This window comes from Carettochelys insculpta, chromosome 22 (assembly GCF_033958435.1).
Source record: "Carettochelys insculpta isolate YL-2023 chromosome 22, ASM3395843v1, whole genome shotgun sequence".
In the NCBI taxonomy this organism is placed as follows: domain Eukaryota; kingdom Metazoa; phylum Chordata; order Testudines; family Carettochelyidae; genus Carettochelys; species Carettochelys insculpta.
Genome location: NC_134158.1, coordinates 22,950,240 through 22,965,384, shown reverse-complemented (window position 1 = coordinate 22,965,384; position 15,145 = coordinate 22,950,240). Strand labels below are relative to the sequence as shown.

The 15,145-nt window shown below is 67.2% G+C and overlaps 2 protein-coding genes across 13 annotated transcripts in view; one reads left to right on the top strand and one right to left on the bottom strand.

The window, feature by feature from the left end:
• The window catches only part of SIPA1L3 (signal induced proliferation associated 1 like 3), a 143,400-nt gene extending 139,117 nt beyond the window's left edge, over positions 1-4,283 (top strand). For 7 of the 10 annotated variants that reach the window (XM_075015952.1, XM_075015958.1, XM_075015957.1 and 4 more), the window contains 3 exons: positions 747-890; positions 2,966-3,098; positions 3,522-4,283. In XM_075015952.1, the coding sequence (XP_074872053.1) occupies positions 747-890; positions 2,966-3,098; positions 3,522-3,885 (641 nt within the window). In that variant the 3' untranslated portion in view covers positions 3,886-4,283. Of the gene's footprint in view, positions 1-746; positions 891-2,965; positions 3,099-3,249; positions 3,332-3,521 lie in introns of all 10 variants that reach the window. The other 3 variants (XM_075015954.1, XM_075015953.1, XM_075015955.1) reach the window with 2 other exon arrangements.
• Positions 4,284-6,180: 1,897 nt separating this feature from the next.
• Positions 6,181-13,628, bottom strand: DPF1 (double PHD fingers 1). 3 transcript variants are annotated; one of them, XM_075015960.1, is made up of 12 exons: positions 13,464-13,628; positions 10,130-10,290; positions 9,777-9,884; positions 9,108-9,235; positions 8,880-8,969; positions 8,676-8,754; positions 8,202-8,333; positions 7,852-7,902; positions 7,254-7,373; positions 6,970-7,082; positions 6,547-6,628; positions 6,181-6,386 (listed from the first exon to the last, which is right to left on the bottom strand). In XM_075015960.1, the coding sequence occupies exons 1-12, from the start codon at positions 13,541-13,543 to the stop codon at positions 6,316-6,318; spliced, it is 1,215 nt and encodes a 404-aa protein (XP_074872061.1). In that variant the 5' UTR covers positions 13,544-13,628; the 3' UTR covers positions 6,181-6,315. The 3 variants fall into 3 exon arrangements, with proteins under 3 accessions (XP_074872061.1, XP_074872062.1, XP_074872063.1); XM_075015961.1 differs by having other exon boundaries at positions 6,970-7,040; XM_075015962.1 differs by having other exon boundaries at positions 7,254-7,316.
• Between the last annotated feature and the right edge of the window lie 1,517 nt (positions 13,629-15,145).

The window sequence follows — 15,145 nt, the reverse complement described above, 5'->3', positions numbered from 1 at the left end:
AGGACTCCTGGGTTCTGTCCCTGGCTGTGGGACAGGAGGAGGGTCTAGTGGTTAGAGTGGGGAGGGGGTGTTTCTCTCCCAGCTTGCTACTGGCCGGCTGTGTGCTTTTGGGCTCCGACACCGCCCCTCGTGCTACGTGGGCCTGCCTGTGAGAGGGCTGCTGATCTGCCAGGAGGGAGGTCCGGCGGTGACGAATAGGACAGCGATGCAGGGTGGAATTGTGGTGCTTGGTGCATCAGCCAGACCTGCTGCTGCCTGGCAGGCCCATGCCTTGCCCTGCATGCAGACCCGGGCCGGTTCTCCTAGTGGGCAGGAGCAGCTCCCACTCAGCACTGGGACCCCACGGGCCCAGCCCTTTTCCCTCTCCCTTGTACGGCTCAGCTGGGACATGTCGCTGCACGTTGGTCCTGCTCCTCCCAGGGCGTGCAGCTGGGTCTGCTGGGTGGGGACCTGCTGGCAGATCTCCCAGGGCGCCAGGTAAGTCCTGGGAAAGAGCTGGGGGGTTGTCTTGGCACAGCCCCAACGTCTGCTCAGCGAGCCGAGCCGAGCCGGGCTGGATCTCAGCGCTTGAGCACGTGGCATCTGCAGACCAGCCCCAGGGTGCTTGGTCGGGCCACGCTTGGCCTGGGGTAAGCCAGGTGCAGTGGGGAGGGGGCTGGCGGCAGGGCAGGGCGCTGCTGCGGGGGCAGGAGGGGACTGCTTCCTGGGGCTCTGAGTAGCCCCTGAGCCCTGTGCTCTCCCCAAAGCCGTGATCTCCTCCTCGGAGCTGTCTCTGAGCGACGGACGGGACAAGCCCACGAGACGCCTCGACCCAGGGCTCATGCCCCTGCCCGACACGGCCGCTGGCCTGGAGTGGTCTAGCCTGGTGAGCGCTGCAAAGGCCTACGAAGGTAGGAGCCCAGCGCTCGCAGGCCGTGCCCATGCTTGCCCAGTTAATGGCAGTGCCGGGGAAGCCGAGGTGGCGATGGTGACTCAGCCATACAGCTGTGAAGGGAGCTGAGCTCCAAGGCTGGAGAGGGTGTGTGGGGGCGGAATTGGGACAGCGACAGGTGGTGGTGTGAATTGAGGACTCAGCTGTGCAGATTTCAAAGCCACGTGGGGAGTTGCTGGAGCCTTATGCTCCCTCCCCAAGCCGGGGGACCAGCTGGAGTCCCTCTGCCGGGCCTTCGACACCGTCCTCGCCAGCGCCTTTGGCTCATGTCCGTGGCAAGAGGGACAGGCCACCCAGCTCAGAGCTGTCCCGGCACGGGACACGGGCTATACGAGGGGGTGGCCAGGAGGGCTGGATTCCCAGGCCCCTACTCACTGCCAATGGCCCCCGGCCGGCTGCCCTAGACACACCCTGCACACAGCCTCTGCTTGGCTGCTGTCCAACCCAGCCCCCTCCCAGCCAGGACGGCTCAGCCCTAGAGGGGCACTACAGGGAGGGAGTGGGGTTGCGTCCCGCTGGGCTCAGAGAAGGCGTTGCCCTCAGCTGGAGAAGTGCCCCCTTGGGTTAGCATCGGCCTGTCCTCCGGCCACAGCCCTGGCCCCCGTAACAGGCGAGGTGCACCCTAGGGCTGAGCCCCAGGGAGTCCACCTGAGGTTTCAGTGAGACCCGGGGGTTGCGATGCTCAGTCTGATCCAGGCTGGCTGCCACCCTCCCCCGCCTTCTCCTTCCCCGGCAGTCCCATGTAGCTGGAGAGCAGCCTGGGAGGGGAATGTGTCTGGACCCGTCTGTGCGTCACATTCCCGCACCTGGAGCCCCACCCTGTGGTTCTGGGAGGGCTGGCAGATGTTGCAGAGCCTTGTCGTGTAGCTCAGAGATGCAGGCGCTTCCCGTGCCTGGCACCGTGGCCGCAGCTCAGCCAGCATGTCCCAGCCCCCTGCAGTGACCGCGAGACTCCCCCAGGTAGGAGACCTCCCCAGGGGGCAGTGCTGGTGAGGTGGTTGGAGCACAGAGCTGGGGCCAGGAAGCCCCCAGTTCTGGTCCAGGGGACTGGGTGAGTCATTTTCCTGGGCTCTGCTGTCAAGGGGCCTGGCTCTGGGGGTGCTGAGTGTTGGCTGCTCCCCGCAGGCTGTGCAGGGAGCAGGGTCCTGGGCTCAGTAGGGCCGTCAGTTCACATGACTTTCCTGTGCTGCCCCGGTGCTGCTGGCCCCGGAGACTTGCTGCTGGGAGAGGCCAGGCGTCCTGGGCCCAGCTCCCTGGCGGCCGGCTCCTGGCACTGAGCGCCCTGACCGGAGTCCTGAGCCAAGAGCACTGGGCGGACGGCCACGGCCGAGGGGAAGCTGCTCAGCAGCAGAACCCCCGGCTCCCTCCTCGCTCTGTTGTGGGGAACGATGTGGTCTCCAGGACTTGGCCAGCAGGGCTCTGCTCCCTCCCACGGGGGCTCTCTGCCACCATTTCTGCCTCCATCAGCCCCCTGCCCTTCTCCAAACCATGCCCATCCCCAGGGAAAGCAACCCCGGTCTCGGGCATGGCAGAATGGGCCACAGGGCAGCCAGGCAAGGGAGAACTGGAGGGGCTGTGGGCCCTGGCTAGGCAGGAGGGTGTCCCACAGGTGCTCTCCATGCCCCGCGTCCCTGTGGACCTAGAGTGGCCTGCTGCAAGGGACCCCCAGGGAGCTGGGTGGCCCCTGCCCTGCAGGCGCAGGCGAAGAGCCAGGAGGTGCTGACATGCACAAGGACAGAGGCTGGTCCCAGCCGTGGGGCAGACCGAGGAGCTTGTGCACATGGGTGCTTCCTCCACGCTGAGTTGGAGGTGGGTTGAACGTTCTCGTGGCCTGTGGGTCACTGTGTGCCCAGCCCTGCCTGGAGGCCCCCACTGCAGCGCTGGACTGTCCTGAGCCCACCGGCCGGTTCCTCTCCTCCCCTGGGCCGCATGGGGCCGGGACTTGAGTCTGCCTGGGCTGCACAGGGCAGAGGTGGGAGGCCGCTGGGCCGCAGGCGGTGCAGGTGCTCCAGCAGTCGTTGCTTTGCCTTGCAGTGCAGAGAGCCGTCTCCCTCTTCTCCCTCAATGACTCGGCGCTGAGCCCAGGCGCAGCCCCTGCCCACGGCCCTGGCCCCACCTGCCCCAGCCTGGAGAGGCAGCTCACGCCCCGCACCACACCCACCATGAGGTAAGCGCGTGGAGGGAGGAGCAGGCAGCTGGCTGCATGGGGGGCTGTGTCCCCAGGGCTGCAGCGGGTCCCACTGGGGTGGCTGGCTCCCCTTATCCTCCCTGGCTGTCCAGTGCCCCTGCCCCAGCAGTGACTCTGTCTTTCCTGCCAGCGAGGAGCTGCCCCTGGACCTCCCGGGGAAGGTGAGTCAGCTGGAGGCCATGCTGAAGCAGCTGCACAGCGACCTGCAGAAAGTAAGGGGCTCACGCCAGGCCCACCCCTCCCCTTCCTGTCAGGCCCTTGGGCAGTGGGGTATCGGCAGGCAGGCTGGTAGCTCTGCAGCCGTGGGAGGGCTGCTGGCCCAGGTGGTCTGGGAGAAGGGCTGGCGCCTGCCCCCCTCACTCTCTCTCTCTCTCTCTCTCTCTCCCCGCCCCCCCCATACAGGAGAAGCAGGACAAGGTGGTGCTGCAGGCAGAGGTGGCCTCTCTGCGCCAGAACAACCAGCGGCTGCAGGAGGAGTCACAGACGGCCAACGAGCAGCTACGCAAGTTTGCGGAGATCTTCTCCAGCACAGTGGAGAAGGAGCTATGAGCTGCCCCTGGCGGGCACCTGTTGCCACCCACTCAGGGCTCTTGCCCCAGGCTGCTGGGGCAGCTCACAGGGGGCTGAACTGGGATGTGCCAGGAGGCACCTGTCCTTGGAAGGAGCACCAGTCCAGCTGGGCACATTGCCAGCCTTTCCACACCTGCGCCAATGTCCTGGCAGAGGTGCCCCTGGTGGGATGGGGCTGAACAGGCTAAGTTATTGAAATCTCCGCTCCTTATGCCACGCTGGGGGCTGTCTGGTCTTGGCGAAGCTAGCCAGGCCGGGCTCGAGCCACCGTCAGACCTCATGGGCGCGACCCCAGGGGTGATTGGTCTTGCAGAATGATTAACCTGTGCCTCGCTAGGCGAGTTCCCTGCGAATCCCTCACCGGGAGCACTGGGCCCTGGACCTACTGCACTGCAGTCACCCCTGCCTCTTGACGGCCAGTTCACAATCCTGCCCCACACCCATCTGCTGACTGGAGCTGGAATGGGTGGGGCGCTGCCCCCCGCTCTTCCTGGCAGTGGGCTTCCCGGACTCCTGAGGCCTTCTCTGGTGTAAAATAATTGAGACGGTAAATCTTACCCGTGAGCGATTGACAAATAAACCCCAACTCGGCGAGCACTTTGCAAAGCTAAATTATTGTCCGGAGGAGGCAGCACTGGGCTGGGCCGGGCCAGGCCAGGCGGCTCCGCCTGTTTGCAATGTAAATCTTCTCTATAAAACACTATATTTGTACAAAGGGGCTGTCTGTGCGGCTTTCTCGGAGATGTGCTGTGAGCTACCAGGCCCCACCTGTGCATGGGGCAGGAGGCCCAGCTGCGGGGCCCACCATCCCAGTGGGCCTGCGAGCCCTGGTTGGTCAGGCTGGAAGAGATGCAGCTGTGTCTCAGCCTGGGCTCCTCTAGCTGACTAGCACAGCCCTGGCACCTGGGGGGCTGTCTCCAGCACCCCCCCCAGCTGTTCCAGCTCAGCTTAACTTCTGGGGCAGCTCTCCCATGCTCGGCCACTCGCCTTCCCTGCCCTGCTGTCTGTGCCTGGCTCCCAGAGGCAGCGCACAAACCCTCTTGTGTCTGGGGAGCCAGGCCAGGCTCGTGCTCTGCTCTGTGGAGGCATTTGGCCAGACATTGCAGCCTGCTGGTGGAGGGGGCAGCTGAGCCTTGGTACTGAGCCAAGGGCAGCAGGGTTGCAGCTCTGTCCAGCCTCCCCTAGCAATGCTGCTTTTGGCTGAGAAAGCTCCACTGCTCAGCTCCTACCTCGCAACTGCAGCTGCCTGGTCTGTACCCTGCTGGGTGGCCCTGCACCCAGGCTGAAACAGCAAAGCAGCTGCTGCCTCCTCCCTGGGCCAGGCCCAGCTGGGGTGTATCACCCCTGCTGCTGTCTGAGCTGTGGGCATATGGGGAGCCTGGGCTTGGGGTGGAGGCCAGAAGGGCCCTGGCAGATGAATCTCTGGTAACTTTCACTTGGTGTGTGCAGGAGCAACAGCTGCTGTCCTGTTCTAATGGGTCTTGTCAGCCCCTGCCTAGGGCACAAGGGGGCTAGGCCCCTCCCTGCATGGAGGCATGTGAATGGGGAGGGGGAACAGCCCCACAGCTGCTCTCAGGCTCAGCCCCCCCTCCCCCCACCCTCCTGGGGAGTGCAGGGATCAATGCAGGGCTGGCTGGCACAGCTCAAGGCTGCTGGGGGTGGTCACTGCTGCCCCTACAGCTGCACAGCTGGGTAGGTGAACAGTGGGTGACAGCTCTGTGCAGCCCCAGGCCCTGCTCAGAGCCTGGGGGCATGGCTGGGGGAGGGGCTAGTACATCCCTGAGACTGGGGAGAGGGGGCAGGTAGCATGTGCTGCAGCATGTCTCCCCCACGCCCCAGGGGTCAGCCCAGGGCCCTGCCAACCACAGCAGCCTGGTGCTGGCAGGGAGGGCAGTGGTGACAGCTGCTGGGGGGTGTGGGGAGACAGCAACACAGGTGTGAGAGCAGAGCTGGGAGCCAGACCTTGCCCCTCCCCCAGGAAGAAATGAGGCCAGGCCACCGGCCATGTTTTAATGCACAGAACAATCCAAGCACATTGCAGAATGCAACAACAGAACGACACCATGAACATGGGGGGTGGGGGGGCAGCAGTGGCCCCTGCCTGTGCCCCCCACCCCTGCCCCCAGCAGCTGGGGCCTTGGTCCAACCCCCTCTTCTCAGCAGGAACAACAAACTAACCACAGCACAGGCTCAGGGAGAGGCACTGCCCTCCCCTGGCATGAAAATAAATACCCCCCCTGTAGCTGGAGAGGAGCACCCAGGGGCACCACCCCCTTTCATTCCCCTGCCTGGGGGCCTGCACTGGCCCAGCTGGGGGTCAGGCTTTGCCATCCCCCTCCCCCACACACCTGCCCCAGCTCAGCCTGGGGGGGTAGAGGAGAAAACAGTTCTAGTTTCACATCATGCAAACCCTCCCCCCGCTCCCCACCACCACAGTGGGCCCTGCTGGGGCCCAGCCCTTCCCCACACCCCTGCCCCATGGCTATGGCTTTGAGGGGGTGCTGGCTGGTGCAGGGTTTGAGGGGCCAGGCCTGGAGCAGCTGGGGTGGGGGGGGCTCTTGCTCCCTCCAGGTCACAGTTCCCCCGCAGCACGCAGGGCGCCAGCGCCGGGGGCCGAGAGGCGCCTCTAGGTGAGCGTGATGTAGGCTGAGGCCTTCTCCTTCAGCTGCCGCAGGCACAGGTGACAGCTCCAGCTGCCTGGTGGGGGGAGAGTGTCAGCTGCTCCCCCTCAGCCACTCTCCTCCTGCCCCCTTGCTCCCTGGGTCAGCCCTAGGCCAGCTGGCAGGGACACAACCCAAGGGCAGGGCAGGGCAGGGCTGTGGGGTACCTCTCCCCAGGAGGTGGGGGCAGGTCTCACCTTCAGGGGGCTCTGCCATGGGGGGGCTGAGGCAGTACATGTGGTAGCCCCGGTCACAGTCATCACAAAACAGCAGCTGGTCCTGCAGGGGAGGAACGGGGTCAGGAAGGAGCAAGGACACCAGCCAGCCCCAGGATAGGGGAAGGTGCCAGCCCCGCCCCAGGCTGGGCAGGCAGATGCTCGCCCCAGCTCCTGGGGGAGAGGGGAGTGCAGGCTGCAGGCTCGGGCTGGGGGAGGGTGGGAAGAGTCAAAGGGCCGGGTGCAGCTGGGGGTGGCGGATGGCTGGCTGGGGCACATAGGAGGGAGCCGGGTGTGGCTGGCAGCCAGGGGTTCGGGGCACACAGGAGGGAGCCAGGCATGGCTGGGGGGGGGGGGTCGGGGGCACGGCTCGGGGGGCAGGCTGGGAGCACAGCTGGGGCTCACATCATTCTCAGAGGTGCCGCACAGGCTGCAGGACTTGCACTCGATGCACTGCCAGCGGTAGGTGCGTACGGCTGCCGTCATGTTCACTGTGAACTGTAAGCACGAGGGGTGACCTGCAGGGGGGTGACGGAGGGGAGAGTCGTGGGGGGGGACAGTCCCCAGCACCATCTCCTGCACCCCCTGGGCAGGAGCCAGGCTCAGACCCAGCGCCCAGGCCAGTGCAGCAACCTGCCCCCCCGCCATGCAGCTCTGGAGGGGCAGCACCCCCCGGCCCGGCCCGTTACCGGAGCGGCCGCAGTCTGCACATGAGATGAGGTCCTCGGGGCAGCCGGTTTTCTTGGCGCCGCCTAGACAGAAATCACAGTAACCGTTGGGTATGACCGAGCCGTCCGGAGCTTTCTTAGCTGCAAAACAGCAAGGAGAGGCTGAGCAAGGGCGTGAGCAGACCTGGCCCCTGCCCCGTGCCCAACATGGCACAGGTCCCTTGCTGGGTAAGAGTGCAGCCCACCCCCTCCCCCCACTGCTGCGAGCTTCCCCAGCACGGTGCCCTGGCAGCCAGGGCCAACCTGTGCCAGCCGCCCACATTCTCACTCTGCCCCTGGGCCAGCCCCATGGAGCTGCTCCAGCCCCCCAGCAGCACATGGAAGGGGGTTGGGGGGAGGTTAACCCTTCTTCAGCCTGGGCCCGAGCTCAACCCCCCTGGGAAATCACTGCGGGGGGGAGTTCTTCAGACACAAGGGGCACAGCCTGGGGCACTTCCAGCAGGGCAGCACTAGGGGGCACTGCAGGGGCAGGGGAGTTTATCCCCCACCTGGGGCTAGAGGCCCAAGGGGTGGGCAACCTGGGGTCCTGCCCCGCTCCCCACCCCCCAGGCTGTGGTACCTGTGTGGCGGCGCTGGTTCTCCGGGACCCAGTTCAACTCCTTGTAGAACTCTGCCAGGAGCAGCACAGAGAGAGAGATTAACCCCCCTTGCACCCCAGCACAGTCCCCCCCACCCCCCTGCACCCCTGCCCTAGGGCAGTGCAGTCCCCAGGACCAGCTGGAGATGGGGGGACGCTCCCTCCCCCCACACCCCTAGAAGGGGATGGCCTCAGGACTCCCTGGCCCCCCTCAGACCAAAGCGACCCCCGCTGGGGGGCTGGGCATGTAGCAGTAGGGCAAGTGGGTTCCCCTCGGGGGGGGGTCACCCCCACCTGAACAGGCCCAGCCCCCCCCCAGCCCCCCGGCTCACGCTTGTGGTTGTTCTTGCGGTGGAAGGGCACCATGTGGCGCTCGGCACTGTCCTCCCCCTCCTCCTCCGCCAGGTGGGTGTGGGTGTAGTGGTAGCTCAGCCCCGGGCGATTCTTGTAGCGCTTCCCACAGACTGCGGGGAGGAGGCAGATTCAGACCCCCCCGGCCAGCTCCGGGCCTGGGACCTCGTCATGCATCCCACAGGGAATCCCCGGGGCTCCAGCTGCAGGGGTCTGCCCGGCCCGGCCCGGCCCGGCCCGGCTGCCTGGCTCCCCTTCCCTCCCCAGGGCAGGGCCCCTTGTGGTCAGTCCCCTGCCTGCCCAGCCCGGACGCCTGGGTCCCCTTCCCTCCCAGGGCAGGCCCCCTAGTGGTCAGTCCCTTGCCTGCCTGGCCCGGTTGCCTGGGTCCCCTTCCCTCCCAGAGGAAGGCCCCTGCCTGCCCGGCCCGGACGCCTGGGTCCTGTTCCCACACTCACTGTCGCAGACATAAGGCTTGTCACGGTCCTCCAGCGAGGTGGGGTCCTGCCTCTTGCGCATACCCCCGATCCCGTAGGCCTGGGGGGCAGGAGTGTGTTGAGATGCGACGGGACAGGCCCCCTGCCCCGCCCCGACGGCTCAGCCCTCCCCTCCCCTCAGCCTGGCTCCCCCTCCCTCACCGACCCACCTGCCCCTCCCCCCACCTTGCCCTTGGCCTTGTTCTTGCGCCGTGGGATGTCGTCCTCCAGGTCCTCGGGCTCCAGCTCATGGGGGAACTCGCCCAGCTGCTGCTTCTGCCACAGACAGGAGCGGGGGTCAGAGCCAGGCCCCGGCCCCACCCCCACTGCGGAGCCCCAGTGCGAGAGGCCAGGGGCCCATGGGGGGCAGCAACCTCCATGCTGGGGGCCCAGGGGAGGGGAAGGGGCCCTCACCTGACAGTCCAGCACCAGCTCCTCCTCCTTCAGCTCCGTTTTCTTGTCTCCCGGCTCAGCGCAGAGCAGGGCCTCTAGCACCGGCCCCTCCGGGAGCCCCCCCTCCTTCTTCAGGGAGGCCTCGCAGTCTGGGGGGCAGCACGTCAGAGCCAGTGGGGGCCCCACCACGGGAGAGACCCCCAGTAACCACCCACCCGCCGCACTTCACGCGAGTGCGAACCACAGCCAGCCCTGGGCTTGTGGGTCACAGCTCGGGGTGTGCCCCTCCCCCAGCCGCCCCCCCATTTCTGAGCTCTCAGGGCTCAGCACTCCTATGGCATTACCATGGCAACGGGGGGAGGGGGGCTAAGCCGAGAACCATATGATGGGGGGCTAGAGCCCCCCACCCTGTGCTGCCCCCCCAAAGGCCTGGTGTGGTGCCACAACAGGGAGAGAACGAGGGTGTGAACCATCCACTGCTGCCTCCACCCCCAAATCCATCCCCTCCCCCACCTCACCTTGTTCCCCTGCACCCTCCCCCCTACCCCATCCATGGCTCCTGCCCCATCACTCTGGTACCTGAAGCTCTGCCCCCGCCCCACACACACCCTCCCCTCCCCCTACAACCTGTTCCTCCCCCTGCATCCATCCCCCACCCCCCCGCGCCCATCCCCCGCCCCCAATCCTTACCGATCTTGAACTCACAAGGCCTCAGCCGTGGATCCTCCAGGATGTTCAGTCGCCGTCTCTTGCGCCAGCACCGGGCTGGGTACGTGTAGATCTGCCCCGGGGCCAGGCCTGCGGGTGTGGCGGGGGGAAGATGAGCCTCACCACCACCTCTCCCCAACCTCCAGCATTCACATCTCCACCACTCAGCTGCAGGGCTGGGGCTGGGGGTGGCACCGCAGGAGTGAGAGGCGCAGAGCTGGGCTGTTGGGGCTGCAGGTCCTGAGCAAGGGGTGCTGGTGGGGGCTGCGAGTCAGGAGTGAGGGGCACCAGCAGCGCGGGATCCCCCTTCGATCCCCCTCCCCCCCCCGGCTCACCTGGCCCCCGGTGGGTCTTTTCCATCCAGATGTAGCAGTTGTTCTGGGCCACCCCGGTCTGCGAGTCGAGGAAGGGCAGGCGCATGCTGCGCTCCGCGCACAGCCGCGCATTGTAGCTGCGACAGTGCTCAATGGCCTCACGGTAGAACTCCTCCCCCAGGCTGGCGAGACCAGGGCACAGGAGGTCAGGGGGGGCTCACCATCCCCCATCCTCAACCCCCTCTGCCCCCCCAAGTCTGTCCACACCCAGCTCCCCATGGCAGCAGGTCCTCACCTGCCCAGGACAGACCACTCCAGCCACCCCCTCGGGGACCAGGCACATCCCAGGCTTGGCAGGGAGAGGCACGAGCAGCCAGACCAGGGACACCCCCTGGCCAGAGGGCAGGACCCCAGTCAGACCTCCGCCTTGGGTGTGGCTCAGGAGGAGGGAAGGACCTCATGGGTCACAACTGAGGGACCCCAAGTGGCCAGGCTGGGACCCTGAGCACCCAACATCACAGCCACCCCCTTCCCAGCCTTTCCCCAAGGCCCAGCTCAGGCACAGCATGTACTGCAGAACCACACGGCTGCTGAGAGGGGCTTGGGCAGAGCAGGCAGGGAGCAGGGCTGGGCTGAGGGTCGGGCATGAGGGGCGCCGGCAGGGCTGGGCTGGCAGGGGCCGCGGGTCAGGAGTGAGGGGCGCCGGCAGGGCTGGGCTGGCAGGGGCCGCGGGTCAGGAGTGAGGGGCGCCCCTGGAGCAGGTTTGTGGGGGTTGCTGGCTATTGTTCTGCTGCTCATCTGATCCCTAAATAATCCCTCTCCAACATCCCTCCCCCTGCCCTGGGAACATCTGGCCTGGCAACTCCCATGCCTGTAGCAGCAGGGCTGGAAACCTGGGGCAGGAGCAGGAATTAGCCCTCACCCTGCCAGTCAGGGCTGCAGGGATGAGGAATGGAGGGATGGGGTGTCAGAGGTGCCCTCCCTGCCCCCACGGGGCCCGAGCTGAGGGGCAGGCAGGGCTCTGCAGGGGGCTGAGGGGACCACAGGCTGCTGCTCTGGCATGGGCTGGGACATCAGAATGGCCACACTAGGTCAGACCACAGGCCCATCAAGCCCAGTGTCCTGTCTTCCGACAGTGGCCACTGCCAGGTGCCCCAGAAGGAATGAACAGAACAGGGAATCAAGCGATCAACTCCCTGTCGCCCATTTCCAGCCTCTTGCAAACCGAGGCCAGGGACACGTCCAGGCCCAGCCTGGCTAACAGCCATTGATGGACCTTTCCCCCACGAGTTTATCTAGTTCTGTTTTAAACTCTGCTATAACCTCGGTCTTCACAGCTTTGGCCAGAATCGAGTGCCCCTCCCCCCCAGCCCCCAGAGCACAGGCAGGGCCAGGGCCTGAACGGAACCAGACTGGGGACAGAAGGGCAGGGATGGAACAGGGGAACCCTGGCTCCCAGCCCCACAGGCCAGGATCTGCTGTCCAGCTGCTCCTGGCCTCGCAGCATCTTCCTTCTGGAGCCCCTCGAATGCCTCTGGCTCCCTCGCCCAGTGCCTGACCATGGGCACAGATGCCCCAGAGGGCTGCAGTGGCTGGCAGGGCTGGGAACCAGACTAAGGCAATTGGAAATATCTGGGAGGGAAGGTGGGGGCCGGGAGGCCGGTGGGGGGCAGATATCCTGCACTGGCCCTGGATGGTTTCATTCATTCCCCAGACAGGCGGTTGAGGGGGGGCTGGAGCTGGTGCATGCTGGGAATACCCCCTGTGCCCCCCTTCATTGCAATCCTGCAGCTGGGGGAGGGGGACTACGGCTCCCAGGATGCCTCGCATGTGCCAGCCTCCCGCCCACCTCCGGGGGTGGGGCTGGGGGGCTCAGGGCAGGTGAAAAGGGGGTGGGGGGGGTCACAGCTCCCACACATGGCCCCAGTGCCGGGGGATCGGGGTTCAATGAAGCCCCACCTCCTCGGCAACTCCGGTGCCGGGACCAGGGCTGGGGTCTCCCCGTGGGGGGGGGCACTCAGCTGACTGGAACAGGACTCAGGAGAAACAGCAGGGCCCCATTCCCCCGCCATTGCAACATCTGGGGTCTCAGCCGGGCGGGGCTGGGGGGCGGTGGCCGAGCTCAGCAGCCAGGCACCCCCCGACGCTAGAGAAGGAGGGAGGGAACCCAGGCGTCCGGCTCCCCTGTGACCTTGGGCGCTGGCTCTGGGCTCCGGCTGTAACGTGGGGCTCAGGCTCTTGTCTCGCTCTTGGGGGGGGAAGGGGGGGGCGACCAGGCCCACTGCCGGACCGGCACCGGCTGCCCTGGCCTTCGGGCCGCCCCGGCCCCCCCCACGACCCCCGGCAGCTCGGGGGGGGGCGGGGCGGGGCGGGGGGCGACGGAGGCGGCTGCGCGGGGATAATGAGATGCTAATAGGGGCCCTGCTGCCTGCGTGATGAGGCACCTGAGCCGCTGCCATTCGCTCCCCGCGGAGGCGTTAACCCTCCGGCTGCCGGGCCCCGGGAGGGCAGGTGGTGAGTTCGGGCCAGGCGCTCCCGCGGCCGGCCGGGGGAATGGGACCCAGGAGTCCTGACACCCAGCTCCGCCCCCCGCTAACCGTCCCCCCCCCCCCCCCGCTCCAGCCACTACACCCCACTCCCCTCCCCTCCTCTCCTCTCCTCTTCCAGCCCCAGCGGAGAACCCAGGAGTCCCGGCCTCCAGCCCCGCCACCTCTAACCACTACTCCCCACTCCCTCGTCCCAACCGGCGGGGAGCCCCAGAGTCCCGGCAAAGCAAAGTTCGAGCCCTGGCCATGGCTGGGGGGGGGGCGGGGCGGGACTCCTGGGTTCTCAGCCAGCCCCTTCCCCACCCAGTGCCTCAGTTTCCCCCGACGCGGGAGCCGAACGCCACACATCAGCGGGCACAGCAGCCAGAGCCCCGGGGGAGGGGCCTGGTCCCCCCCCCCCAAGCCCCCAGCCGAAGAGCACGGCCCCTTCCCCAGCAGCCAGGCCGGGCCCAACCCCCCCGGCGCGGGGCTCGCCCAGACGGACCCTGGCGGGCGCAGCACCCGCAACTGTGTCTGGAGCTGGACAGACGGTGGGATCCGGGGTTGGCTGGCGCGGTGCTTGTGGGGGGGGGGTTCTGCTCCAGGTCCCCCCCACCCACCACCACCCCCCGACCCATTCCTCTCCCGCCCCCGGCACAGCGCGACCTGAATCCGGCCTCCAGCGGCGACCCGCCGCCCCCCCACAATGGGGCTCGCGGCCCCGGGCCACGCGCGCCCACCCCGCGGCTGCTCCCGTGGGCAGCGCCGCGCCGCGCACAATGCAATGCGGCCCGAGCCGAGCCGAGCCGGGGCAGCTGCCCGGTACTCACGACTTGAGCGGGTTGTGCACCGCCGCGGCCATCCGCGCGCCCGACTCCCCCCGGCTCGGCGCAGCTCGGTACAATTTCATTCATTCTCCGGGCTGATGTGGGGCAGGGGCGGCCAATCAGCGGCCCGCCCAAAAGTCCGGCTGCATGCTGGGAAATGTAGTCCGCCCGCGCCCGCCCCTGCCCAGGTGAGCCCCCCCCCTCCCCGCCCCGCCGGCGGGCGCCGCACCTGCCTGGGCCCCCGCGGGATGCGCGGACTCGCGTGGCCGCCGTGGGGCGCACGTGGGGCGCACATGGGGCCTGGCCGACTTCGGGGGCGCCGTGAACCCTGCAGCTCCGGCACCCCCGCCCCTGCACCTCCCGGGGGGGCGCAGCCAGAGGGGCAGCTCCCGCCCAGCCCCGTCACCCCAACATCCGCTGGGTCCGCCCCGAAGCATAGATCCCGGCCGAGCCCGGGCCCCGTCGGGCCGGGCCTCGCCCAGACCCGCACAGAGACACACCCGGCCCTGGAGGAGTTTTAACACCGTTACCCTCGGGAAACCGGTTCCTGGGGGGCGTGGGGACGTGGCCAAGGTCACATAGGGTGTCAGTGGCAGAGCTGAGAGTTAACCCCTGGTCTGCTGGGTCCCAGCCCAGTGCCTTTCGCCCCGCAGCCCTTTCCCTCTCCCATAGCACTGCCCCCCGGGACCCCTGCGAGAGTCTGCACAGGGCTGTCAAACAGCGGCCTTGCCCCCGCCAGCCCCTCCCCAGGCGCGGCTCCTTTAAGAGCGGGTGAGCATCTCCGGCTGCTGGTTACCTTGGCAACCACAAGTGATCCATTTCCTTATTCAAGATAAGGCAAAAAATACATATATCTGGCTCTGGCTCCCCTCCCCCACCGCCGCCGCCCGGGGGATGCTGGGAAATCAGCAGGGGGGTAAGCACCAGGTGCCCCCACTGAGACGCTGGCTCATGCCCTGCAGTGGCTGGGGCTGGGTGGTGGCGCCCCAGTGGGGCAGAGACCTGCAGCCGGGCCCTATCCCACTTCTCACACCAATAGTGCCCGGCGGGTGGGACGGGGGGGAGGTCAGCCAGGCAGAGGCCGGACAAGCACCAGGTGCTATATGTCTCCATGCTGTAGCCTCGGGGACCCCAGGCCAGCACAGCCCCTCACGGCTCCAGCCACCAAGCAGCCGGTCTCCCCCACCAGCTCCGAGACTTATAACCCCGCAGGCAGCTGGGACACAGAGCACCCCCCCGCCCCCGGCCCAAGGTGCCAGCCATGACGCTGGCATCTGTGTTACGAGTTCTGTCAGGCCTCAGCCCAGGCCCTGGCACAATTGGGAGGACTTGCCCCCTGCATGCCCCATGTCCCTGGTGGTGTACGGGGGGGGAGGGGGCAGTTGCTCACAGCTAACAGACCTGTAGCCCTGTGGGCGGGGGGGATTTTTACACCTGCTGGGCTCCAGCTGGCTCCCAGTGACCTTCTGGCTTTTGGGGCATAGAGCCCAGGCTGGGCTGGCAGGGGCTGCAGGTTGGGGTTAGGGGCACCAGCAGGGCTGGGGTGTGGGTGCGGCGCTGGCACAGCATACTACAGCAGCCTGGAAGTGGAGCAGGACCATCTCATGGGCAGCTGGTGGAGTTGGGGGTGGGTTGCAGTTCCCCCAGTGCCCCACTCCAACATGGACACCCTGCTCCTCCCCCAT